At 41.4% G+C, this 26734-nt stretch overlaps 1 protein-coding gene across 14 annotated transcripts in view; it reads right to left on the bottom strand.

Annotated features, from left to right (window-relative positions):
• Positions 1–26734, bottom strand: part of BCAS1 (brain enriched myelin associated protein 1) — an 84331-nt gene that overhangs the window by 11464 nt on the left and 46133 nt on the right. For 2 of the 14 annotated variants that reach the window (XM_033094930.1, XM_033094934.1), the window contains exons 7-12: positions 26289–26423; positions 23809–23862; positions 20249–20425; positions 15013–15054; positions 8711–8884; positions 1731–1796 (exon numbers count right to left, since the gene is read on the bottom strand). In XM_033094930.1, the coding sequence (XP_032950821.1) occupies positions 1731–1796; positions 8711–8884; positions 15013–15054; positions 20249–20425; positions 23809–23862; positions 26289–26423 (648 nt within the window). The remainder of the gene's footprint in view (positions 1–1730; positions 1797–8710; positions 8885–15012; positions 15055–20248; positions 20426–23808; positions 23863–26288; positions 26424–26734) is intronic. The other 12 variants (XM_033094932.1, XM_033094935.1, XM_033094937.1 and 9 more) reach the window with 10 other exon arrangements.

Here is a 26734-nt window from a genome sequence, read left to right as displayed (position 1 = left end):
CATGTGACTCAGGCCTGGCCAATCAGAGCATTGGATGTGAATGGGCTGCTGTGATTGGTTCAGGGTGGCCAAGCAAAGAAAAACTGAGCTAATCTCAGAACTTTGCTGAAACAACCGAATGAGAGTCCTGCTTCCTTTCCGTTGGGTTTGAAGATAAAAGCCTGGAGCTTCCAGGGCCACCGCGATTTCTAGAAAGAATGCTTGAAAAGCAAGCCAACACAGAGGAGAGCACAGCTGAGAGATGACGAGAGGGAGGGAGAAAGTGCCCCATACTGATGGCATTGCGTATGCCCCTGGAGCCAGCTGTTCCTGAAGCCCTCACAGGGGCATGCAGCTTTAAGAGGGTTTCTCCACTTGCAAATGCATGTGACTCTTTTCCTGGGGGTGGCTATTCTTTTCTTTATGTCTATCTTGATTTCTGGGGTGAAACTGCCCTTTTGTTTCTTGAAACAGTGATAAAAGATGATGATTGTTTTACTTTTAGTTTTGAACTTATACATTCTTTTGTGCTAAAGTGAAATAAATGTTTACAGTCCTATTTGGTTCCTACAATTTGGAGGGATGAGTCTGTAAAATCCAAAATTCTAGAAAATGCTGGGTAACTTACAGATAACAAAAAAAAAATCTATTAAGAAGTCAAAGCCTTTCACCCATACTTTACTTAAACCAAAAGCCCACCCCTTAGAAATAAGTGAGAAGACAGGAGATTGTCCAGTTCTGAGGCCTCCCGAGGTTGCAGCTCCCGGGGTGGGGGGCAGAATTCCTTGGAGAAAGAAGCATTAGACATCCGGTGTACCCCAAGAAGCTGTTCTGTAACAACATGTCCTGAATATCTGTCAGATCCCTGTTGCCAACATTGTAGCGAATGCTAAGATACAGATATCCAAGTACAGCCGACAGCCCCGAGCAGATACTCGCCTTAGAAGGAGCCAGAAATTCCCACCACAATGCTGCTTAGAAAGTCCGGAAACCAGTGACCCTGTTCAAACACCCCATTAACTGTTTCTGTTGTGTGGAAGATTTTAAGAGACAGTGAGTGGGTAAGAGTTTAGTGTCTGGAGTCAAAGGGAACTGGTGTGGTTCTAATTCCATCACATCCTTGCTGTGGGGCCTAGAATAAGTTGTTTGCTCTCTCAGCCTCTTCACCTGTATGGGGGTAATAAAAGAAATCATACTTCATGGTGTCGGGAGGATTGAATTAGCTAGCAATGGAAAGCCTATATGACACGGAGTTTGGCCCATGTGAAATGCCAAACATAAGGGGACCGATTGTCTTGGTGTATCTGGGAATAAGGGGGTTCCAGGACATCTGACTTACAGTTTTAAAACCAGGCAAGTCCTGGGCAAACTGTTCATCCTGGTTTCACACTGCCAGAGGTGACTCTTTCTGGGACACTGTGGGGACCTGAATGCCCGGTGCAGATGAGGCACTCAGGAAATACTTGTTGAATGGAGTCGCCCTGTGACATTTAGGTCAAGACTTGTAGGAGAGGAAGGAGAAGAAGGAAGAGCATGTGTGACAGCCTTGCAATAAGAAAGAGCTGAGGGACTGCGGCTCACTCACGCTTGTATCTGCAGAGCCCGAGTCAGTGCCTGATACACAGTAAATGCTTAACCTAGAGATGTTAATGAGTTGGCTGTTGTTGAGAATTGCATTGGAAATGAGGCTGGAGAGAGGCTAGAAGATGCCAGCTAAACCCACCACCGAACCAAATTTACAGGTCACTTACTTGGTATCTGGAGTCTTTCCCATTTATTTCTTCTGGGTGGGTGATCCCTCCATTCCCTTTCACTGACTAAAATAACAAACAGACAATGGCCTTTCAGCTACCATAAGCACAACAAAATGGAGAATGCAAAAGAAGTTCTGCAGTGGATGGCCATAGTCATTCATATTGAGATTTGGGATCGAGACAAATGAAGACCAACTGGAACTACGTTACTTATGAGACATACAATTTCCATGTGGTCTGTACCCAAAGTCTAATTAAATTCAAGTGTTGGCCTCCAAAAACAACAACAACAACAACAACAACAACTAAAGTCCTGAACCCTGGGGTTAGGTAATTCTGGGATGAATAAATGATGACGAAAATACTAACGTTGGAACCAGGAGGTGATCGAACATATTGAATGAATGAATCAGTGAACGCACAGGGGTCAAAAGGTACAAACTTCCAGTTATAAGATAAATAGGAACCAGGGATGTAAGGTATAGTTATCAGACTATAGTTACCACTGCTGGACGGTGTCAATGAAAGTTGTTGAGAAAGTAAATACGAAGAGTTCTCATCACAAGGAGAAAATTTTCCCCCATTTCTTTTTATTGGCTCTGTATGAGATGATGGATGTTAACTAAACTTATTGTGGTAATCATTTCACAATACACGGATATAAGCCAAACCTTTATGCGATACCCCTGAAACACACATAGTGATGTACTGTCAATTATATCTCAATAAAACTGGAAAAATATAAAAATGAAAATGGATACACTAACAATTAAACCATTGTTTAATTGTTAATTAAACCTTCCATTGGTGACTGCTAGTGGTAGTTGTTTTATTGTCTTTTTGCCCCCTAGTGGGGAGATGCGGTATGTTGAACTTTCCATTCCCCGCCTTTTAGCGCCCCCTTTGGCCAGTGGCATCACTGACAGGGCTACATGGAGTTGAATTCACTGCTTTGGCTCCTTAAACCCAGACACTAACGGTTCTACAGTTGTGATCGCAGGACCAGCAGCTTCAGCATCACCTGGGAACTTGTTATAACGTTTAGAAAAAGAAATGGACTCTCCTGGTTACTATTTCTCTCCCTACAACCAGCTCTGTCAGCCTCCCCATCTCACTCAAAGGTTTTGTCACTTGGGGATTTCATTTGGCCTCCAGAATTCAGGCTGTGTGGTAAGAGCCCTTCCTACTCAAACACGTTGCCCAGTGTCATTTAGAGTATAGTGGCATGTCCACATTAGTCAGCCTTTGGGGAACGTTGAATGGCAAACCACCAAATAACCAACCAAACAAAATGCCTTTTTCAGTGGGAGTCGTGCAGGGAATTTTTACCACCGTTGCCCCTTAAGAAACAGATTTTTTATCTTCCCTTTAGTTGTTTCCATTTGGTATCCCTTAGATATTCTGTCCGAGTAAGGTTTAAATTTGCTTTCTTTCTTTTCTTGTTGTTTCAATTACAGTTGACATTTAATATTATATTCGTTTTTCCCCCCTCCCTTTCTTTGCTCACCCCCGGAGAATTTGGATTGAATCAGAAGGCTCTCTCCCCAGCCATGGACCTAGGTTGGCATCCTGAAATCAGACCCTCAGGCTGTCAGGGAGATCATTGCAAAAAGTTCAACCTTTAAAAAGAAAACATGACTATCTCAAGCTTTTCTATGATTTTTCTCTGTTGTTCATTTTGAGGCATATAAACCTGTATTTATGCAAAGGTGACTGTAGGCTGAGCTTACCCTCGGCGTTTTATTAAGTCCATCTGAGGTCTTTTCAATGACAATCGTTATGAACAATTCCTCCCTCCCTCCCTTTCTGTCTTACCTCCTTCCCCCCTCCCTCCTTTGTTTTCTTCCTATCCCTCTTCTCTCATCTTGGCAGAGCCCTCTTTCAAAGTCAGATTAGAATAGTTCATGTTGGGCTCTGTGTTCAAGGGACCATGACCACAGAAGCTTATTTTTTCCAGCTGTCCAAAATAGCAGAGTTACTGTTGAAGGAGACTGAAATTCTCTCAGAGGCTATTTAATACTTTAAAGGACAGTCTGAAGACTATTAAGTAATTTCAGAGATTTCTCCAGTGCGACGATACTGGCAACTTCCTTCATGGAGTTTATTCTCATTCATGAGAGTGAAAGGGGAAACATGTCCGGGCACCAGCCTGCAGTGTGCAGATGGCATCTGGTTGTGACATCCAACCCTTGCATGTTAATAAAGTCATTTTCTATTCCTTTCGTTGTGTCACGCATTCCTATAGCTTGGTACTCTGAGGAATGTTTGAACCATATCCAATATACTCCTATATCTCTGAGATATCCAAAATTCTAGTGAAAATGTTTGGTGGTCAGTTCACATTTCTTTGAAAGGAATGAAATGTATTTTGATGGACATCTAATCGAACCTAAGTTGAGATGCAAAAGACAAAGAATTGGGATGATGTTTTAATTTAGTGTGAGCATATCAGCAAGACTGTTTACTAGATCAGCCTCATTACAACAAATTCAAGGAATAGGACCTGCTAGAAATTTCCAGGAGAAACAAAGGCTGTGTGTCCGAGTTTTGTGTTTTCCCAAGATCTTCATTTGAAATGGAATTGGGCAATTCAAACAAAATTATACAGCAGAGGTAAATCTCATTTTAGTGACAAGTATATTCAGAAAGCGATGTCCCAGCTTTATGTAAGTCATGTATTAATTCTCTCTTTTGCCTTGCAATTTCAGGTGGGTGTAATTTTAGGTAATTTCAGGTAAGCCCAACACACAGAAGTGATGTTTCCACAGAAAACATTACTACTGTGTAAGAGAATCACCAGAATGGAACTGTGGTTGTTCCACCTCCATTTACTCTCAAAGCAACCCAGCTGCCAGGAGCATGGGGAGCAGAATTAACAGGGGTATGAGAGTGAGCTTTAGAGTCAGCAGAAGTCCGAGTCTGAGTTCTGGCTTTGCCAGTGAGCAGCTCTCTGACCTTGAGCAGGTCGCGTCAACACTCCGAGTCTTCCTGCCTTCATCTGCGCGGTGGGGCAGGAAGAGGCCTTGTTTCCCAGGGTTTTTCTATTAATAATTGGGTTAATGCATGCCGTGCGCTTATCAGCACAGAGCCGGCCATGCCATTTGCATGTAACCAATAAGTGGTAGCTATTATTATCACTATTCATAACTGAGAACAGCCAATCACTATAGAATCCCTTTTAAGGGTAGATAAAAATGCAAGCCATTGGTGTAGACAGGAACTGCCCAAACAAATGCTCCTTTCAGAAATCTTTCTTGAAAGAGTAGCTCAGTATTCATACTTAAATACTCAGGGAAGAATTTGAGATCGAGAACTTTGGCTAGAGAACTCCTGTTTTGTTTTGTTTTTTTTTTTTATAACTATTATTATTATAATTATTATAAGCCACTGTCTATTTTTCCTCTCCAGATAGTAAATTTCAACAGGTTTTCTTAGATTTATCAGATTGAATGGAATCAACCCAAAACTCTGATTTCATAGCTGTCTCCTCTTTTGGGACTTTAATTTGCCCCATATTGAAGTTCACAGTCTTTCTTATCTAAGCCTGAGAATGTTATTCTAACAAAGAATTTCTTACAAAACTAGTGATCTAAAGAGCCTGGAGGAGGATTTAATGAAACAATGCATGTGACAATAGTTTGGAGGAGAAAAGCACTTTTCAAGTACAAGGTGTTATTAATATTGACAAATTATAAACCAAACCTATATGTGTATTTCTATCTACCACCTTAACGGTTTCATCTGCCTACCTGGTTTGTGGGTACCTGAACACAGCTCTCTACCCACTCACTTTATAAAAATATACTCGCACTTCAACTATCCAATTTCTTGACATACAGTTGAATGAATGCACAGAAGAATCTCTCTCTCTCTCTCTCTCTCTCTCTCTCTCTCTCTCTTTTTAGGGCATGACAGATGACTTAGCTGTCCCTTGCAATTATGTTGAAAGACTGTAGGAGCCCATAGGGTTTTTGTGAAGTGGTATATCTACACGTGCAGAATGCAAAGTAAGGGCTTATGTGACTCTGTTTTTTTTCCCCCCTGAAATACAATTATTTGAAATATGCTTTCTATTTTTACTTTTATGAGGTCAATTTCTGGAAAGAAAAGGATTTTTTTAGAAATGAACGGGGCAATGCATTTCTTTTTTTCTAAAGTCAACCAAGAGTTCCTCTGCAATGGGATGGTAGATACCTCATCTGAAGGAAACTTAAAGAAGGCAAAGATTAGAAGGTAGGAAAATCAATGATCTGATGAATAGAGACATAGATCACAAAACAAGGGTGACGTACTTGAAATTGAGTGTTCTATTGCATCAATTATTTTTAAAAAGCTGTATTTTGCGAAGAATATCTAAAATCAATTGAAACATGCCCTTATTTGGCTCAAAAAAAAAGAAAAAAAAAAAAGAAAAAATCCCATTGTGATAGGCCAGATGCTGTGTCTAGTTTCAAGCCCTTAGAGTTTTTTTTTTTTCTTTCTTGCATAAATACAAAAAGTCTTTAAATTGGTTGGGAAGCTATGACATGTTACCTGAATGTGTTTCCTGAAAATAACTGCTGAAGCTGACTTCCAGGAGTCTGCACTGTGGGGATATTTAACACAGCTGCATGAAAGTAGGGGTCCAGGGAGGTTCCTGCAGGTTCGTGGAGCGGCTGAGATCATGTGTGTGAGACACGTGGTGCGAGCTCACTGGATATGGCATAGAGTTAAAAATAAATGCCTGCTTCCCTCCTTTGGCTTTATTCTCCATGAGGACAAGCACCATATCCATTTCTGCCCACTGTTGTATACCCTAGTGCCTGGAATATAGTGGGTGCTCAATAATTGTTGAGGAAGTGAAGGCGTGAATGAAATGGAACAGGTTGGAAACAAACCAAGTAGAGCAAGGGTTAATCAGAGGATGATAAATCCAGAGACCGGGATTCCATGGAGTTGTGATAAAGAATGAGGCGGCTCTCTGTCAGGGGTTGCAAACTCAAATACCCACAGGGGTAGGGCCAGTAACAGCAATGAATGAACTGGGCTGGGTGTGACAATAGGGAGCGGTGGGGATTGCGGTGAACTAGGAAACCCATGTCTTTTGTGGATTTCAATGAATCACAATGGTAATATAAAGTTATAATGAAAACGGAACAGAATGCAAGACAAGAATCATTAGGATAATTGGAATTTCAGGAGAAATCCCAACAATCATGGAAGCTTTGGAATTTGACCATTAAAAGGAATAATGGTCACACTCCCAGGCATCACCGTTGTGATGTGATTGTTGTAATGTGATTGTTGTAAAAAGAACAATGCCCATTAGGAGGCTTGACACTATGAATCCACTGAGGATTGATTCGGGAAAATGTATCCTTTTCTACCTCTATCCCTCGCCTATGGAAAATCAATTCCAAAGGACTCTTAGGTTTCCAAGCTTGTTCCCCTAACAGTTCAGACTTAGTCCAGTTTCTACTGCTAGAAAATATCGCCAAGCAACATGTGATGGATAACTCTGGAGGATGAATTTATATAATATGGGACCTCATTAGAATTTAAGGGTTTGTTTGGAATGGATGCAATGGGTGGTTTAGATGTCTTTCATTCTTTATTTGGAGTCTCTTATATTTTCCTCTCTCTTAAATAAAGACATCTCAGGTTGGTTACTTGAAAGAGGAAGTCATCCTGTTTGCTTTTCTTTTTTTGGGGGGATCTCTCAACTCCACTCCGCAATAGGAAAGGTGGACCACCCTCAATGTTATGATGAGCTATTTGGGGATCCCATCTGAAATGTAGATGGTTTGCCAGAAATAGGCCAAATGTCCTTTTCATTCCTGACACCATGTAAAAATTGGTTTAAAAATCTCAAATCTTGATCCCCATTTTTAATGCCAAATTGCAGAGTAAATGGTCAGGAATCCAGATGGGCTTCCAGCCATACAGGCTGCCCACTAGTTACTTTGTGTATCTTATTCCATGAGAACCCAACAATAAAAGAAATTATTCCTGTCAACAATTTCTAACAGAGTTATTTCTAATATGCCTCAATTCCCACTGAGAAGGGTTTTATTTTGTTTTGCGGACTAGAAAGTATTCCTTAACAGGTTGGGCCTGTGAAAATAGAGTTGCTTTCTCAAAGGATTAAATTCCCAAATACTTCTGAAAATAAAGGCACCCTAGAATTAAATTCTTGTTTTTCATTAAAAGAGAATTAAACCAATGATCTTTTACATGAATTTTGTTTTTTTTTTTTGGTTTTCCAACTGATTTGGGTTTTATTTCATTATATTAACTTCCTGGATATTTAGATAGTTAATATACATGACTCTTCATAGACACCAAAAGATGTCTTCCCATATTTTTTTCCATGCTACACAAACTAAAAGCATGGCAAATTCAACAACTAAGTTACACCTATGCATTACTAGAAAATTATGTTGTCATTCCCTTATCTGAATGATCTAAAAGTCAGCTTTGTCCAAGTTTGTGGCACTCACATGTCACCTTCAGAATTTTCCAATATCAACATATCACTTTGACTATTTATTGCTTAATCCTTTAATAAATGCCTATGTTATTTATGTAAATAAATGTATTTTCAAAGGAAACGGCATATAATTACCATAGTAAAAAAAAAAAGGAGTATCATTTGTCATAAACAGAAGGAACCTTTAAAAATAAATAAAATTAAAAGCAAACAATAATACTAACTTCTAGGTAGATAACGTTGTCTGCTAAAACTCAAGACCCAAGGCCAGCTCTTTCTTCGTTACAAAGGAGTTAGTCAGGGTTAAAGAAAGGTTAAGGAATATTAGCAATAAACTGAGACTTTCTCTGTGATTGAATCGGAAGCACAAAAAGGAATTTTCTCACTGCACAATTCATATTCCATACTACCTACAATGACATCTCATGCCACCTGTGACACCGGTCATTATTCTCGGAAGCTGATCTAGGTTTTTCAGTTTTTTCTGTGCCAGAAGCAAGTGGCTTACCATTTGTCTGAGAAATGCCATCAGGGAGTTTCTCGATGACTTGCGGTCTTCTCTCTTGAGTTTGACTTCCGTGGGTTCTGGAGTGGCAGCTCCTTCTTCGTTGAGATCCACTGTTTGTAAGGCGGAGGCTACTTCCTCGGACTTTATAACCTCTACTGGTGATTCACACACCACCTGGATTATTTTACCCAGGAATAAGACAGTGAAAAAAACCCAAAAAACATTCCTCCAAAACACGTTTTATGAAGTGGGGTCCTGGCTGCCCCTTTGTCCACATATTTGCTATCAGTTTGAATCTCTGACCATTTCCACAGAGGCCCATCTTCAAGATGGACCATTCGTGTCATCGAATGTGCTCTCAAACAGCCAATTTCTGAACAACTGCCAAATAGACTGACCTGGAAGTGGCAAAATTCCTGCCCTATGAAGGCACAAGGCTTAGACAGGAAGTCCCATTTGGGGACTGCCCCCTCAGAGCATGCTCCAAACCCCTTCCATTCCAGTAGGCCTGTCTCTTTGGTTTGTGTGACAATCCGGAGTAGTCACTCCCTTAAGAGTCCAACCTTAGAGACGGCGACCATGACACCTTTCATTCCACATCCTACTTGTCCTGCGACTGTGGAGAAACTGTCCTCTATGCAGACGGGATAGTGTGAAAGTCACTCGGCTTAACAGTTAACTCGCTTCCCCACCTCACCCCAGACCAGTCATTTGCTATGGCTGCTTAACTGAAGTTCATGCTTTCAGAAGAAAAATGACCTTCGCAAGAAAGCTCTGGTTAAGTTGCTTATAGTTCCTGCGAAGTAACTAGTGAACTCAGTGCCTGGTGAATGTCTGTTGTGGGGTAAGGCTAGCCAGCCACGGGCGCAAAGACGCGAGGTCTGGTTCAGTTGCATTCGGATCTTAAGACGTGACCCGTTGCAGTGACTCCCTGCATTTGTGCTGTGCCTCAGTCACATCTGGGACAATTTCTGCATGGGCATTGGTTCCTGCAACAGGACAGAGTGAAGTGGCCTGGAGAGGGTTTTATAACTTCCTTTCTGTTTGTTTCCTCAGGCAGGGATGGGTCAACCACTACCAAATCCATCGCAGGGTCTGTTTAGATATGGCCCCTGTGCTACGAATGGATTTTACGAGTGGGTTGTTAAAAAAACAGCCTAAAAGATGAAAAGCATCCAACAGAGACTGTATGCGGCCTGCAAAATCTAATATATCGACTCTCTGGCCCTTGACCTAACAATCCCGCCATTCCCTGTCTCACAGGAATGCACTCTTGAGCGCAAGGCACCTCGGCGCTTGTTTTTCCTGGCGCCAGCCCCAACTCAGCTGCTTCAGAATCTCGGTTGTGCTGTCAGGGAGTAGGGAAGGGAACTTATTTCCACAAACACAGTGTGCTTGTGGACAAACCATCCGTCCACAATATACCCTTCATACAGAATATACTATCGGTTTGCAAATGACCCAAAGGATCCGCATTGGGAAGGACCCTTCATCTCTGTTAACTGTCAACTGAAAACCAGAAGCTGACTCTGCCCACTCCCGAATCAGGAGGAGGGAACACCCCAAAACAGAGCTGTTAAATTGCAGCTGTCTCTCCCCACCTTCCGTGTGTTAAAATATTGACACGACGTCGAACATTTTCACTTTATAAACAAAGATCTAGCATGGGGAGGTAGAGTCAAGAGTCCCCAGGAGGCCAGGCAGGTGATGGCAGCAGACATTGATCAGAGACAAGACGAAATGGTGATCAAGAGGACAAGAGGACCATGGTGATCAAAAGTCAAGGTGCCCCATCGAAAGACATTCAGGTCAAATAAAACACGTTCGTGTGGAGGCTGCTGCTGCTGGCCTGCCAGCCTGTGACCCAAGCCTCTCTTTAGGAATCCAGGCTGAGGCTGGAGCCTAACAAGAGACGGGATTGGCAGTCAAACGTGGACATGGCCTGACACATCTAGGCCTGACTTAATCCAGTTGTATTTCTGAAAAAATAACCTTCAGCCCCAAGAGTCCCGGGGTAAGGCTGGAATGTAGGCAGTCTGACATAGTGATCGTGAGCGTAGCTTCGAGCGCCAGCCTGCCTTGGTCTAACTCTTGATTCTACCTACCCCTTCCAGGGGCTCTGAACCGAGGGTCCCCACTCTGTGCCTATGTTTTCTCATTTCTCAATGGGAAGAGTAGACACATGAGAAAGTTGTTGTCAGAGTCAAATCAGGCAATGCATGGGGAGTCTCTAGAACAGTGCCCGACACACTGTCTGCACTCAGTTAATACTACTGGTTGTTAGTTGTGCCATTAGGAGATCTATTTACTCCGTGGGCATGTGTTATCTGGAATCACCACAATGTCTCTAAGAAGCCAGACTCTTTCTATGCTTTGGCTCTGTTCTCCCTGGCATGCTAGATTTTCATCCTTTTATTTGCTATCTCATGGATATAAAGTAGCTGCCACAAGTCCAGACATCACACCCTCAAACAAATGCCCTAAGAAGGAAGGAAGGTCACAACCAAAGATTAGCTCCAAACGAACCTCTGTATTTTGATCCCCTACTTCAGGGTACATTTCATTGGTCCAAAGTAGGTTTTGTTTTTATCCCTAGACTAATTATTGGTGAAGAACATGGGATTATTGGTTTTGACTGATCACGATCAAATACTTTGGTAAGTATTTGATCAATATCATAGTAAGTATTTGATCAAATATTTGGTATTTCATCAAATATTATAGTAAGTGCCAACCTTATCTGAGATGACGGGAAAAAAGGTGGAGGCATGAGACATGGCCCTTAGGTAGGTAATGAAAGAGTCTGACTCACTGACTCTGGGTTCAGAATTATTCTGTCTCTGAAGCCGCAAATTCTTGTTTTGTGTGTATAAGAGCTGGGAGGGAAAATTACTCACATAATAAAATGATCAGATTGTATGGCAATACGTTTATAAATCAACTTCATTGGATTGCCAATAGTTCTCTTGCTGGGCCTTTCCAAATGTTGACAGATGTCAACTTATAAATCCCAGGACAGACTCCATTCTTCAAAAAATAAAATAAAATAAAATAAATGACTCCCATCTACTCCTATATATGCTGTCAGGCCAAGAAGCTGGCTTTCAGCAGCCAAGGAAAATTCACTGACACCCAGTGTGGAAACCCAGAAAGATCTGAGCTAAATTGGGAGCTGATTTGCTCATACAGACATAAGAATTTGATTTTTATTTGGATCAAATTTTCCCGATTTCCTTCCAGGCCACGGCTTTGGAAAAAGTTATTCTTTATTTAGAATATATGATTGCATCTGCATATTTTAATGGACATAATTAAAGACAGCTTTAACTATAATTTAGAATGAAATTCCCTTTGCTTGATTTCAGTAGGGGTTATTAGATGTTGCAGGAAGATACATATTTTGGCAAAATACAGTTTCCCTTTTTGCCCCAAATATTATGCCTTACTTACTGTTAAATTTGGCTTATACAGTTTTTACCGGATCTGTGAGTTTTGGAAACTGACGTGTAACAAGATAGATTTCTTCCACTTAAACTTCATGCATGACATAATAATACTGATATTAAAAAGTTTTATTTTAGAATCATTTTTAGATTCTTTCCGATTTGATTTATAACATGACTGATGACAGAGACCTGGTAGCGATTTTATTTTTCTACCCAGTAACTCTTGCCCCTCATTCTCTTCACAGAACTCCAGTTTTGCTTTGGGGGAATAATCCTCCCTAACTTTAAAACTGCGTATTTGGATGAAGCCAGTTGAGCATGAAACCAGTCAACATGATCTAGCTCCTTGACCCTGTAGGTTTGGGGATGGCAGTACGTGGCCAATTGTGTTATTTTCCTGGTTATTCACTCCCTTTCTGTAAAATAATTACACATCCATGCCCATGGCTGTGTGTCTTGCGTTGGCGAATGGAATGTGAACAGATATGATGGAAACTATGATTGAGTGAAAGTTTTTGGAGCCGTTGCACGATTCCCCTATGGCGGTATTTCCTCTCTGCCACTTCAGCTGCATGTCCTTGTCAAAGGGCTGCTTCAGTCTAGATTTCAGCAGGAAGAGGCCATAAGGACCACCCAGAGCCAACTTACGGCTGACATGCAGCATGAGTAAGGGAAAAAAAAGAATCTTTGCTGTTGAAAGCCAGTGAAACTTGGGGCTTGGTTGTTACTGCAACATAGCCTGGCCGAAGCTGACTGACAGAGCATGTGAACCCATGTGAGCCAACGAAAGAGAACAAATTCCAGGACCTGTACGGCTGCTACTCAATAAATCTCTCCTTTACCCTCCACTGGGTGATGTGCTATTGGAAAGCTGAGCATAGAGCCAAACCAGGAAAGCTGGGCCAAGGGAGAGCCCTGAACCAAGATTTATTTAAAACCAATTCTACTTCCTACTGATGATGGCCAATAAAAACCATTTTATTTTTAATCCAGGTTAAGTTGGGTTTTCTTTTACTTGCAACTGGGAGGTTACTTACTAAGAGAGATAAACAATAGAACTACTTATTTCCTTGATTTTATAGATCATTGGGAAGACTTTTTCCTCCATTAGTTAGAACATTAACTCAATTAACCAACAGAGAAAACATTTTCAGATTACAACTGGAGGATTAGATAACTTCTGTAGTCGAGATAAATAGATTTTACTCTGAAAAGACCAGAAGCTCATTCTAGGAAAGTGCTCAACTTCCATGGGCTTCAAAAGTCGTATTTTTCATTTCCTGAAAAAACTTTGAGAAACACTGAAATCACTCTGTCCTTTGCTTTGTATTGACAGATAGATTGCTTTTTGAAACCTGTGGTAGAGAAATTTAACAGAATAACTCAACCATATTTTAGCCAGAAGAAGTTGCTTATTAACCAACTTACAATATGTTTAAAAACACCTAATTGTCCTGTTTGGAAGGCTTAGCGTCCTATGCGCTGTTTTGAGTAATGCCATCTCTCTTACTTGGGAGGAGAAAATTGTTTCATATATGCCTTCACTCCACGTGGGCATGGAGTCACTGGTGAGATGCATAATTTCCCGAGGAAATGTAATCACTGATTACTGGGAAGCCCTCATTCACAATGTGACGACTCCTATGCGTGCACGGTGACTGCAGGGGACGCCAAACTTTTCCTGCAAAGGGCTCTGTTGCAACCACTCAACTCTGACTCAACTCTGTCATTGTGAGGAACCCAGCCATATACGTGATATGTAAAGGAAAGAGTGTGGCTGTGTTCTAATAAAACTTTATTCATAAACACTGAAATTTCAAATTTGTATAATTTTCAAGTGTTATGAAATATTATTTTTCTTTTGATTTTTTTCCCAACTATTGAAAATGTAAAAACCTTTCTTAGCTAGTGGGCCATACAAACACAGGTGATGGGCCGGAACTGGCCCATGAGCTGTAGTTTGCTGACCTCTGAATTACTGAATTCTTCCTATGCTTCACGCGCTGACATTACGTGCATTATTCGTTTAATTCTCACAAGAACCCTAAGGGGTAGATAAAATTATTATTATTTTTTTTTAATTATTCTCTTATTATTATTATGTAATGTACCTCTTTATCCCTGGAACTATTTCTTGTTTTCAGTTTTTATTTTTTTTTAAGGAGGGCACAGCCTACAGTGGCCCATGCGGGGACTGAATCAGCAACCTTGGTGCTACCAGCACCACACTCTAACCAACTGAGCTACCCCTAGATAAAATTATTATGACCATGAATGCACCGTCTTGAAAAGTTTGACCATCGCTCTAGAAGATTAAAGACTCCAAAAGACAGTGAGACTCAACCCATGGCTCTCAGGGGTAGACTCATGGAGTCTGCTCTCCAGCCTGAAATCAGCAGTCTCAGTATCTATTGCAGCAAGATGCTTTCATGCCCGACGCAACTCCCTGTCCTGCGTACCACCCACAGTTAGTAGAGAATCTGGGTTGTCATGGAAATGAAAGTGAAAGAAGCAACCAAAGTAGAGTGAAGCAGAGGGTGCAGCATCCTTGTCCCGTAAGGAAGTATAAAGAGGTTCTTATGTTTAGTAGACTCTTTCAACCCCTAAATAATAACAAATTGTTGAAGTGTATGCTGTGATTCTGCATTGAGTTTGCACTCATTCAATGGGCATCGCAAACGTTCACCCAAAGTCGTTTCCCATGGGTCCCTAATCATATATACGGGTGAAAGAGTCTACAGCAGATGAATAAACTTGGAGCATGCAAGAACACAGGACTTCAGAGCTGAAATGCCCTGGGGTCCAACATGCAGAAGATGAGAATGGAATGATTCTGTCATTTAAGGCATAACTTACATCGTCCTCTGCACCTGTGGGGACTGAATCCTCTTTAACTGACTAAAGGGAAGATAAAAACAAAAGCAAGAGTCAGAATGTTACAGGAACCCGGGCTAACAGCCTTGTGTCACCATTCCTGGACATTGCTTGTGTGTACCTTGACCCAAAAAGAATTTGAGGGAGGCCTACATAAGTGTAAACAGTATAGTAAGATAATATAAATGATGCAGTTTCAAATGCAACAAAGGGAAAATTAACACGCAGATGCAGTCAGGAGAGGAGTCGCTACCGAAAACAAACCACAGTCTTGGGTGTGATTAAGGAACACGTTTACCTTGACATTTTCGGGTAGCTGATGCACGGAGGGAAATATGGTCGATCACGCAATACACAGGCACCGCTAGGTAAAAACAAAGGACCCGCTCAGGAAAATTCTGGTAACAGGTGCAGAGAAATGTATCCCACGGTCCTCACAAAGCAAGCAGGCACTGTGTAATAAGCAGGACCCTCAACCTTATCCTGGCCATAGCACAGTGGTAAGCATCAGAAGCTGCTTCTTACGTCAGCTCTCAATGGGCACCATTTCATCGTGCCAACGTTCAGTGCAGCGAAAACACTTCTCTGGGGGCCAGTGGGCTGGGGTCCAACATATCGAACTTCAAACACTGTTACAGTCCTGTCCAGAATAGGAGAGGAGTTATCCCAATGCTATCAAAAGTCAATGCCCCAATCATTATTGGTCTGCCGAGCTCCAGCTTTGGAGCTTATCTTAGCATCTTTCCTGCAGTCGTTCTTAAACTTTTTTGGGTGGTGGTGGTGGTGGTGTTCGCAGACCGCTTTGAGGGACTCACTTGACAGATCTGGACTGTCTTCCCACAAAAGGAAATAAGAACAAAATATTTTGCAGATGATTTCAAGGTGTTCACAGACGCCCGCATCTCTTCTCTTGGATTCCAGCTTCAGAAGTCTTCCCTATACCTCATTTGTTCCAAGTCTTGCCTTTATTTCTACCTTTGAAACATCCAGTGAAAAGGGGTAAAAAGGAACTGATATTTGCAAATACATCTTCTGCACTTGGCACGTTGTATCATTTTTCACTGAAAGTAGCCCCAAATGGTAAGTATGGAGATCCTCATTTACTCAGTGAGAAATGGACGTACAGAGAGGGGAAGTCACTTGTTCAAGGTGGGACAGCTAGAAAATGGTGGAAATAGTTCTAAAAGCCACGTGTTCCCCCTTCTGCCAGGATGACTTGACGAATCAGAAGCACAGTGTTTTGGTGACCGTGAGTGTCTTTCTCCACTACCAGACGTGCTTTTTCTCTAGACGAGATCTTCCACATGGATCATTTCTTTCTATTTATCTTCTTCTCATACTGAAGCTTACCTGTGCATGAACATGTCCCTGAAAAGGATCGTGGGTTTTCTGGATGCTTCTGATGGTCAAGAAATCACAGAGCATTCAGAAGTGTAGCTTTCTCAGAATTACATCCCTTCTGTCTGAGACCAGTTGCATGCTACTTAATGTTATGAACAGGTAAAGAATTAAACAATATTTTAAAAGCCAGACCTCCTCAAACCTCAGCCACAGAAGTTTCATGTGTCAGTATACTGTCTACACCAGGCTGAGAAACCCCTTCCACCATTTAAGAATAGCAATTGTAGTTTTTCAAAGCCTCTCGCCTGTCCCCCTTGGTTGTAATGAGATTAGTTTGTATCTCTGGCTTCCCGTCTCTGGAAAGCTCTTGGCCATTGATTGCTCACTGAATCCCAAAGGACAGTGGGAACTTGACGTAGGTGAGGATGAGAGAGCAGCAGGCGCTCCTTCTGGACACCGATGTTTCCGTCATTTCATTATGGTTTCAGACTTCCAGATCTTTCTGGTGTTTCAAAAATTGGCATTATGAATACTGTCTGTTCCAAGAGAAATTGCAGTTTCACATTTTAAAGTTATACTACCCAGCAAAACATTCTTTATTTTCGGAATTAGTCCAGTTGAGCATTTCTCAAACTTCACTAATTTGCCCACCACTGTCACGATTCTTGACCTGTCCAGGGACCACCTGGATTGACTTGATATTTTTCTTTACATTGACTACCTTTTTACTCAAATAAATATACTTTCAAAGGAAGCATTTTATCATCATAGTGAATGCAGAATCAGCATTCGTGCTGCAAATAGAAGTATGCATTAAAACAACGGCAATGCGTAAAGGAAAAATGCTTATTAAGCTCTAATTATTTTTTAAGCCTTTATAACAAGGGAGACCAGCAAGTGTTAGCAGAGTGAGAAATGCCTATTAATATTGAGAAGAGACTTTCTTCTTACTGCCATCAGAGGAACTGGGCTAGAATGGAAAAGGGGATAACTTCGTACTAGGTGACTGATTATATTTGTAGGACTGTGTCCACGAAACACACAAAATCATTTGGCACATTTTTGTACATTTACACATGGGCCTATGGTGTGCATAACCTTTATGTCAGTGGTGGCTGAAATATCCAACTAGTATAAGGACCCAAAGATGGGTAATGAGGGGCCAGACTTCTGTTCCCTTTTAGCGTTTGATCCATGGAAGGGCAAACCTCATTGGAACCCAAGTCTAGAGCGTGTTGGACTGTGGGTTTGTTAGTGGAGATATCAGAATTTTCTAGTGTTTCTGTGTCTTTTTCAAAAAAGCTTTACAGGAATGATTTTATAACCCAAACTTATTCTAATTGAAAGTAAACAAGGGTCTCCATTGTGTTTCCTCCTTGAACATAAGCTCCCCCATGAGACTGCCAGCTGATCTGCTGACTGCTGTTCTTTCAATGCCTAGTATGTAACACAAAGTATTTAGCATTAAAAAAAAATCAGTACAAAGAACATGAAAAGATACTATCGAATGGGTGACTCTTCCCTATTTGACTTCCGTATAGACCTATTCTTTCGGATTGGATGAAAGACAAGATTAACAAGTGATTTGGTTTTCAAATTCTCTTAACTGCATTATTTTTGTAATGTACTAAAGAAATAAAGCCAGATAATGGTGACAAAACAGCGAAACTGAAATAAATGAAATTTCTTTCATTGGGAAAATAAATGTCGTGTGGTTCTGCCCTTTATTTTCAATGGGAATAGCTTGAATTTCAAAGACCCAACTTACTCTTGATAGATCGCAAAGGTAAGGAAAGATAAAGTACTTGAGCCTTAGTAGCTTAGAAGCGTCCCCAAACTGGATGGGACAGAAAGATAAAGCAGTGGATGTGGTTTGTGTCTCAACCCCCCTGAGTACAAGGAAGTCAATGACCTAGGAAACAGCGACTGTTCACTGGCTACTTTTGCGCTTGGCACAGTGTTACCGGCATTATTTCCTTTCATCTTCACTTCATTTCCACGACAGGCATCCTATTATTATTTGCATATTATACATTAGGAAACTGAGGCTCATCAAGGTGGACTGGGACTCAAAGTCAGATCTGTCTGACAACAAGCTTGTAACTCTTAGGTAAGCGTTCCTCAACGTGCAGTCATTTGTCGACCTCCTGTGTGGTTGGTTTTGGCCATGTTGTATGCGGCAGTCATAGCAGTGGTGGAAATGTGCCACTCAGGTTTCCCTGCACGGACAGCCTCGGATGGCCATGACCTTGGCATCCACTAGAGTGTGGTGATGCTGAGGGCAGCTCCCAGCCAACGACTGAGCGCGGGGGGTGCTGGCTGTGTCTGGCCACCGTAGGGCTCCTGGAACGGGCGGGCTCTGCAGTGGGACTTCCCTCTGCCTCAGTCCTCCATCTCCGTCTTCCTCCCTGCCCTCCCAGCACAGCGGTCAGACCCTCACTGTGGTGGGCAGGCTCCCTCCCTACCTACCCCTACACCCTCCCCTTTGTCCTTCTCTCTCATTTTCCTCCCATAAATCTCCTGCACATCCATTCTGTCTTGGTATCTGCTTCTTGGAGGACCCACATTCTACCATGAGTCACTTCACATCATTATTTACTTCATATCATATCTGTACCATTATTTATGTAACGCTTTCCTTTTAATTGGGTTACTTTTTAAAACTAAATACATACAGTCTCGCCTTCAGCAAGATCTACATTAAATGAAGTGTAATGTGCCAGTTCTATTTTTCCTAATACACTTGAAATTTATATATATGCGTACACTCATATATGTATATATATGATAACTTAAATATAAATATTTAAATATGGGTCACCTAACTCATCTACTTTGTCACCAATGTATGCACATCACTCTCTTGAAAATTGTTCTCTGCATTAGATTGCTGATCAAAGATTTTTCAAAACAAGTAAGCAGCGGTTGGTGAGGAAAGAGGATCAGAACAGAATGCCAAATGACATCATCCAACGTATGATGATTAAGTATTGGAATTTGTGTTCTGGGCAGACCCTAGAAGGAACATTTCTGTACAACATGAAACACACAAGAAAGAGTTTCAGAAATCCAGCCCGACTATGGATAAGAGAATAAAACTAACATCACAGTGGCATTGGTTTTGTGTGCCAACTGGCGTGGATTTTGATGAAATGACTAAATTAGATGTTTCCAGCTCTATAAATTACATCCCATTGCCTCACCCCCAACTTCTTGCTCATCTTTGGGCCACATTTAAAACAGGCAAGAGTTCTGAAGGCAGCTGGGATTTACTGATGATCAAGGAATACGTCTCAGAATTACTCAGCCCCACCCAAACCATTTCCTTGCACCACACCTTAATTCTAGATGGGAAAACAATCAGATGGTGGTTTGAATTTTCCTATCACGGGCCACGCTGTATGCTAGCTCTGGTGGTGAACTGGTGGACACCTTGCTTTTCCAGAAGGGGAGTGAAGCCTAATGGTTCTTGATGACTGATTATCTCTGGCTGGGGACCCAGAAATAGGGAGCCCAGGGGTAGTTCATCTTACCAGGGTGAGAGCACTCAGAGGAAACCAAGAGGAATAAATACTGATGACTTAAGAAAGATACTGAAATTGTGAAATACCACAGCCCTTTGTCACGAATCGGAGTAATTCCAAGAATGAAAAATTCTAGTTGTTCATTTCCTTTACTTTGCCACGAAACACATGTTTGTGACATGATAGGCCTTTCGTTCTTCCCAGGAGTAAATTCGGAGGCTCCAACTCCATGCCTCGTGAAGTCATTTTGGAGAAGACAAAGAAACTCCATACACCACTGAGTACATCAAAGAAATCATTTTTTCAAGTCATCTAGCCCTAATTATTCTCTACGTCTTGAAAACGGGACTTACCTTTTTCCAGAACAGTTTGCTCAGGGGCAGAGAGGTGGGTCCCCCCTTTTCCTTGGCTCCTTCCTTTGCTGTTTCGGTGGATGGAGGATTCTTTGCTGCTCCTTGGGTCTCCTGGGGTACAAAGTTGGCTTTGTCTGACTTGAGGTTGTCGGAAGTGGCTGGTGACTTTTCAGCACTCTATAGAGTTAAACAAATTCAAAATGATCTCCAGATTTCAGAAGTGAAGGATCTCTTTTTATTAACATGGACTGGGGTTATGCTTGTTGATTATCATCTTCATAATTTTCTGTATTTTCCAAGTATTCTACTATGAATGTGGGTTTGTGTTAAAATTTTCCTTTTGGAAAAACTATCTATAGAACCACTACTTGTCATGTTCATGTAAGTGACACATTAGGATTCAAGGTGATCGCAAGAGGCACTTTGCTGTTAGATTAGTAATTTGTACCAAGGCCATTGATCTTCAAATGATTTTGATCATGTTCTCATCACTCAAAACATCTTGAACATGAACCTCCAATCCATGCATATTTGTTTATAGTACAAAGATGTATTGTGTTACTAATCCAAATTCAAAATTAAAGAAGGGTGAAAATAAATATAATTTAAAATAGAAGTTCTCCAACTTTCCTCCCATACCCTGGAGATCACTCATCTAGGCTCTAAAGTAAGTAGAAGACAGATAGATTGGAGCTCAGAGATGGGATCTTGAATTGGAAGAGCACCACAAACCCTGGCTCTTCCCTTTTAGATGCAGCCTCTACATTTAAATGAGATGTAATTGATTTAAAACGTCAAATATTATTCATTCGGCCCCTGTTCTCTGTCTCTCTTTCCTTCCTTCTCTCCCTTCTCTCTCCCTCTCTCTTTCACTCTTTCTTCCTTATTCCTCCCTTTCCCTCTCTCCCAACTTCTCCTCTCTCTGTCTCCCCCTCTGAGTGGCCACGCTGAGGTCCAATTCCAGGACCTCTGATTTCCTCGTTGCGACTGGCCTGTTACCCTCTGCCACCTCCTGACTCATGGGATAAAGGAAGAGTTGGGAGCATTCTAGTCTCCATTGATCTTGACACGAGTGACTATTGGCATGACAATTTTTAACACCAGGTTCATCTGACCTAACCTCTTCATCTTAAGCACTTTTGCTTTAGGATTTTTACACCAGGGAGCATGTGACACAAACCCTTTAAGTCCCAGGGAATTTGGACTACGTTTTCTGAGTAAAAAAACAAATCTGGCAGTAAACATGGGGTGTGAAAAAATTTTTGGAAGTTTTGTAGTATTTTTGAAGTCAGAAAAAGTCTTCGAGACCATCTGGTCCAACACCTGAATTTTCACGATGGGGAAACTGAGGCCCACGGTGCCCAACATTAATTAAGGGCCACAGCGTGACCTCAGATCTGGGCTTCCGGCTCCTCCTAGTGCTCTTTCCACATAGCACGTCGCCTCTCCAAAAGGTGTTTGCAAAATCACCGTGAATTTGACTATTTGAAGTAAGACACAACATTTTCTATGCTGAGTTGTTTGATACTAAGGAGGAATCATTGACTGAGCAGACTGTACGAGTTCCACTGAGAAGTGTACAAAACTGCCTGGACTTAAAAGAACCTCTGCATTTTATAAACAGTGAAATCAAAAGGGCTGAACTCATCAGTTTCTGTACTTGCACATGTCCAAATGGTCTTGGGCCAGCACCTGGTGCTGGCTTAGCTCTAAACGATAGTTAAATTAAAGAGGACTGATTCAAGGGGAAGTGGGCTCCACCAAGTACCTTGTTTTCTTTTTCAAAACATATGAGAAAGTATAATTTATTCATAAAAAATGCATCGCATGCCTCCTATGATAAGGACTCAGTGTTGGGGTTATACACTCTCCTGGAGAGAAAGATGCTGAACAAATAATTCCACAAAAAAAAATAAAAATTAAAATTTCAACTGTGATAAGTGCTATGAGGTGAGGGAAGAGGACGGGAGGACCTGGTGTTCAAATGAAGCTAAACCAGGGACTTAGACTCAGTCTTGACAATTTGGGAAGGCTTTACTGAGAAAGAGGTACAGTGCTCTGATCTGGAGGGCGACTGGAAATTAACTGGAGAAGAAAGCGTGTCCCATGACAGGGGACAACATGCCCTAACGGCCTTTGACAAGCACCTTGAGGAATGGGACGGAAGCACAAAGAGCAAGGAGTGGCCAAGCGTGGTCACCTCCCCAAATCAACCTCCTCTTCTGCTTTCCCGGGAGGGTTCCCATTGCCCGGAGTCCATTTTCGATGAAGAACCTGGAAATTGGGCTGACCTCCTTTCCACTTCAAAGAAAGGGGCTGGTTTAAGCCAATCATTTACCCTGCTAATTCCTCACTGGAGATGGTCCATTACCTACTGATCCTGTGCGGTTTTGATTTAAAATCTGTTGCTTGGCTTCTTACCCTGGAGATGCTGTGATCTGTCCAACTCACACCTTCCCCTTCGTAGGGCACAGCCTACGCAACCAAAGCCACCTGGGGGTACAGGAAAAGCCCCCCGGGTTCTGGAGTTCTAGAAATTCTCCAGGACATGTCCAGTTTACTTAATCCATCACACACCTCTGGCTTGGCTGGTTTTCCCCAATTCCTTTTGCTTCCGTCTGCTTCTTCTCTCTCTGCCCAGTCCCCTTGGACCATAGTCCGCTCTTCAAGACACAATTTCCAACTTTTATCTTTGATTTAATAACAACAATTAAAGGTACCAGTGCCGGGCACTGTTCTAAGCCACTGAATGCTTTAACAACAGTCCTATAAGGAAGGAACTAATTGTTATGTCTGTTTTACAATTAGGGAAATTTGGGTCCTAGGTGGTTAAATTATGTGCCCACGTTTGTACTAATAAGGGGGTGGCGTTGATACCTGCATTCAGGGAGTCTGATACCCAAACCCAAACTCTTAATAACTACTCTATACTATGCTGCCTCCAATGAATAAATGTCTCCCCACTACCCACCAACGGGTGGAACAGTCTACACCATGCATTCTCAACAAGGGCAATATCACCTCCAAGGTGGGGACAGTTGGAGGTCATACTGCCCTTGCTCTTGGCAGGGGAGGCCATGAAAAATATTAGATATTAACACTGTCTTTGACCACAGTACATAAACAGAGATAGCTGCTGTATTAAATGTCACCAACAAACATTAATTTGTCTTTTTTCTTCCTGTACACCCACTTCCTTACTTCCCAAAGAGGTGCCCCAAATAGCGTTCTGCCAGCGTGAACTAAATTAATACTCATTGCATTACAAAGGAGATTATAAAAACTCCCTCAGTATCTTTTGGAGTCTGTCTCATGGATAGGGTTGTCAGCTTTAACAAATAACAATGAGAATACAGGATGCCCTGTTAAATTTGAATTTCAGATCAACAAAGAATAATTTTGTAGCGTAAGTAGGTCCTAAATATTGCCTACGACATACTTACATGTATGTTAAAAATTATTTGCTATTTATCTGAAATTTGAATTTAACTGGGTGTCTGCATTTCATCTGGCAACCCGACCCATGAAATTCTAAAGTATTCGAGTTGGAGATCGCTTACCAGATGACTTTCTTTACCTTCTCCACAATAAGTTTCTCTTGTGTTCACATTTGGCTGTGGGAGAGGGAAGTGTTAGTAAGATGTAAACATTACACCAAGAACCAAAAAACAATGAATGTGTGGCAGAGCTTATGAATCACGTGAGTCCTCTGCTAACATTTCAGCTGCCTTACAGAGCAGGTGGGCGTTGGGAAAACCTGAGTGGGGAGAGGGGCATTTCTGGGCCTTGTGTGCATGTTGTCATGTCCAGTGTTTACAGGACATGTGAAAAAGTCTGATTCTGAGGCATTGCACGTGATGTGGCCAAACAAAAAGGATTCAGATTCAGCTAACGAAAGCTGACACCCTTATTATGTATCACAATTAACTAATTTCATTTATTAATCCCAGGCTTCTCCACATTTTTAAACTAAGAAAATTAGTTTTACAAGAAGGAAAATTGAGACTCAGAGAAATGGAGCTACGCATTAACCAGAATCAGTAATGCCGATTTTTTTCTTTTCTTTTCTTTTTTTTTTTTTTAAGAGCAAAAGTAGAAGATAATGTTTTATCCTTATATTTGCTTGGATTTCTTCCTTTCTGTCCTAGTTACAATGAAATCAGGGAGCGTGACAATCACACCTCCTATAGTCACACCACAAGGTTCACTGATAGAATCTGGCTGGTAAGTTTTAAGAGCCCTATTTTCCTATCTTTTTGAACAAAAGAATAACTAAGTGAAGAAAATAAAGAAACTAGCCTAGACATGGAGGCAAGAGCCAATGAGATCCAAACTGCTACATAAATGAAAATGAAGAACATTAGGAAATTGTCCCCGTACTCTATTTTTATGTGAAAAATAGAATGAAAGTAACTCAAGGGCAAAACCCAAAAGTCCTCTGGCTGGTATTACAGAATCCCAGAAAGGGATGCTTCCTCTCCAACTTCCCAGTAGTTCCAGAATCCTATGCGACCCCAACAGGATGTGAGGCCAATGATTTGGGGAAGTCCTAGAAATATTGAACTTGGGTGGTTCACTTAAGAAGTAGGGAAGAGATTCTGTGCGTGAAATGAGTATCGTAATGAAATACAGATCTGGGGCTGGGGAAAGTCATACACTTCTTAAACTTTCAAGGACCCCGACTCACAGAAGCCCCAAGAGGGCTTCCAGCTGGATTCCTTTGTTCCAGATCGATGTCATGTTTCAGGAGCAGTTATCAAATTGTCTACCACATACAGTACCATAACTTTTATTTTCACCTTCCCATTGCAATACCTACCCCTTTCTCTCTTTATAGAACAAGAGAAGCCTGTATGGAAATTGAAGAGTGGCTTCATGACAGTTTGTTTATGCAGATATAGATTCACCCAGTGGAACTTTCTATGGAGCTTTTATTTGCGTCCACAATCCTGGGACTGTCACATCCAGCTGGGGAAGTTTTTTTTTAAATCAGTTCATTCAACTAAGGGGAGAATGGTTGATATTTTAGACAAACTTCTAAGCATGCTGGACCAATGCAGGGGTTCTTTTAATTGATGGTTTCAGACAATCACTGGTGTCTTCTCAGACATGGAAGAGTGAAATCTCCAAAACCGACTCCGAGGTTACCCTCCTTCTCAAGGGAATGGAAGGAAGTAGGACTTCCTCTGCCTTCGTTCATTGTTTTGTTCTGCCTGAATTTTTAGGTGGGTTCAGTACAAGCTTAGTTAATATTGGGAATGGATGGAGCAGACCACAGAAAGATAAAATGGTTATCTTGAGGTTAGAAGAGTATTTCCCCAAATGTGGAAAGCATACCATTGAAGGAGGGTATCAGAAAAGGTTTTACACTGTACAGAGGTATGACACCAAATCACATTCAAATAGTGAAAACACTTTTCCTTTTTCAACTCTCATTTAATCCCTCTAAGAACCTTCTGGCGGAAACTTTGGTCTGGTGCTGGTACGTCTTTACCATTTCTCTACTGCTGGCTAATTGCCTTTTGATAAAGCTTGAAAGGGCCTTAAATTCAGAGCTTAACACAAACAAGGGAACTCTAATGTAGTATCTTTTATTTTTTATTAGCCATATTAATAGTTACCTTCCTCTTATGATGATTCTGGCTTTCTATGTATGATGTAATATAAAGTCTCTTTTCAAGATGCCCTTCAGTAAGGAAAAGGTCCACTTCAATATAAAAATATCAAGTAAATAATAGTATATATGACAAAAAGGATGAACATGGTATGTATACTTTCAACATTTGGAGAAATCCTGAGTTAGAAGAGTAATTTCAGAACCCTGGTCCTGAAACTCGTCTGAGATATTTATAACTTTGGAGACTTGTTTTTTTTAATTACTGAAATTTGATTTATAGACTCTTTAATTCCCCTTTAATGATTTCAACCACCCAAGGCTCTGTCTTCACTGACATGGAGCTGGGTGGATACGGAATGGCACGTGTATCATGTGGTGAAGACCAGGGTTCTTTTTTCCCTCCTAGTTTAACAAGATACAGACCTTATGCCTAAAGAATTTTCTAAAGGTGAATCCCAGCCTGGGGCTATGCAGGTGCTTCTTCTTGGTGCCTTTAGCCTGGATCTCAGATGTCTTCTGGCCAGCTTGTCCATCACAGACACTTTCTATTTTGGGTGCCTTTTGGGCAACAGCAGTCACAGCTTAGAACTTTGTTTTTAAACAAAATCCATTTCTTTCTGTTGTTTTTCAGTGCATGAAAACACTTGGACAATTAACTGTTGGTGTATCACCCCATTCCCCAACCACAAGACATCATATAAATGTTTATCTTTTTGAAACTCTCAAAGTTGACTTGCTAAAGAGCATACTCGTAGTCCATTTCAGGTACACATTGATTTTCAACATGGTGACCTATTTAAATGACCCAGGTTAACACAACTCCATTTGCTGAAGACAATGACAGGGCATTTAAACACTGTCTATATGAC

Source organism: Rhinolophus ferrumequinum, chromosome 23 (assembly GCF_004115265.2).
Source record: "Rhinolophus ferrumequinum isolate MPI-CBG mRhiFer1 chromosome 23, mRhiFer1_v1.p, whole genome shotgun sequence".
NCBI lineage: Eukaryota > Metazoa > Chordata > Mammalia > Chiroptera > Rhinolophidae > Rhinolophus > Rhinolophus ferrumequinum.
The sequence above is the reverse complement of the archived record's forward strand: the minus strand, read 5'-3'. Positions and strand labels throughout refer to the sequence as shown.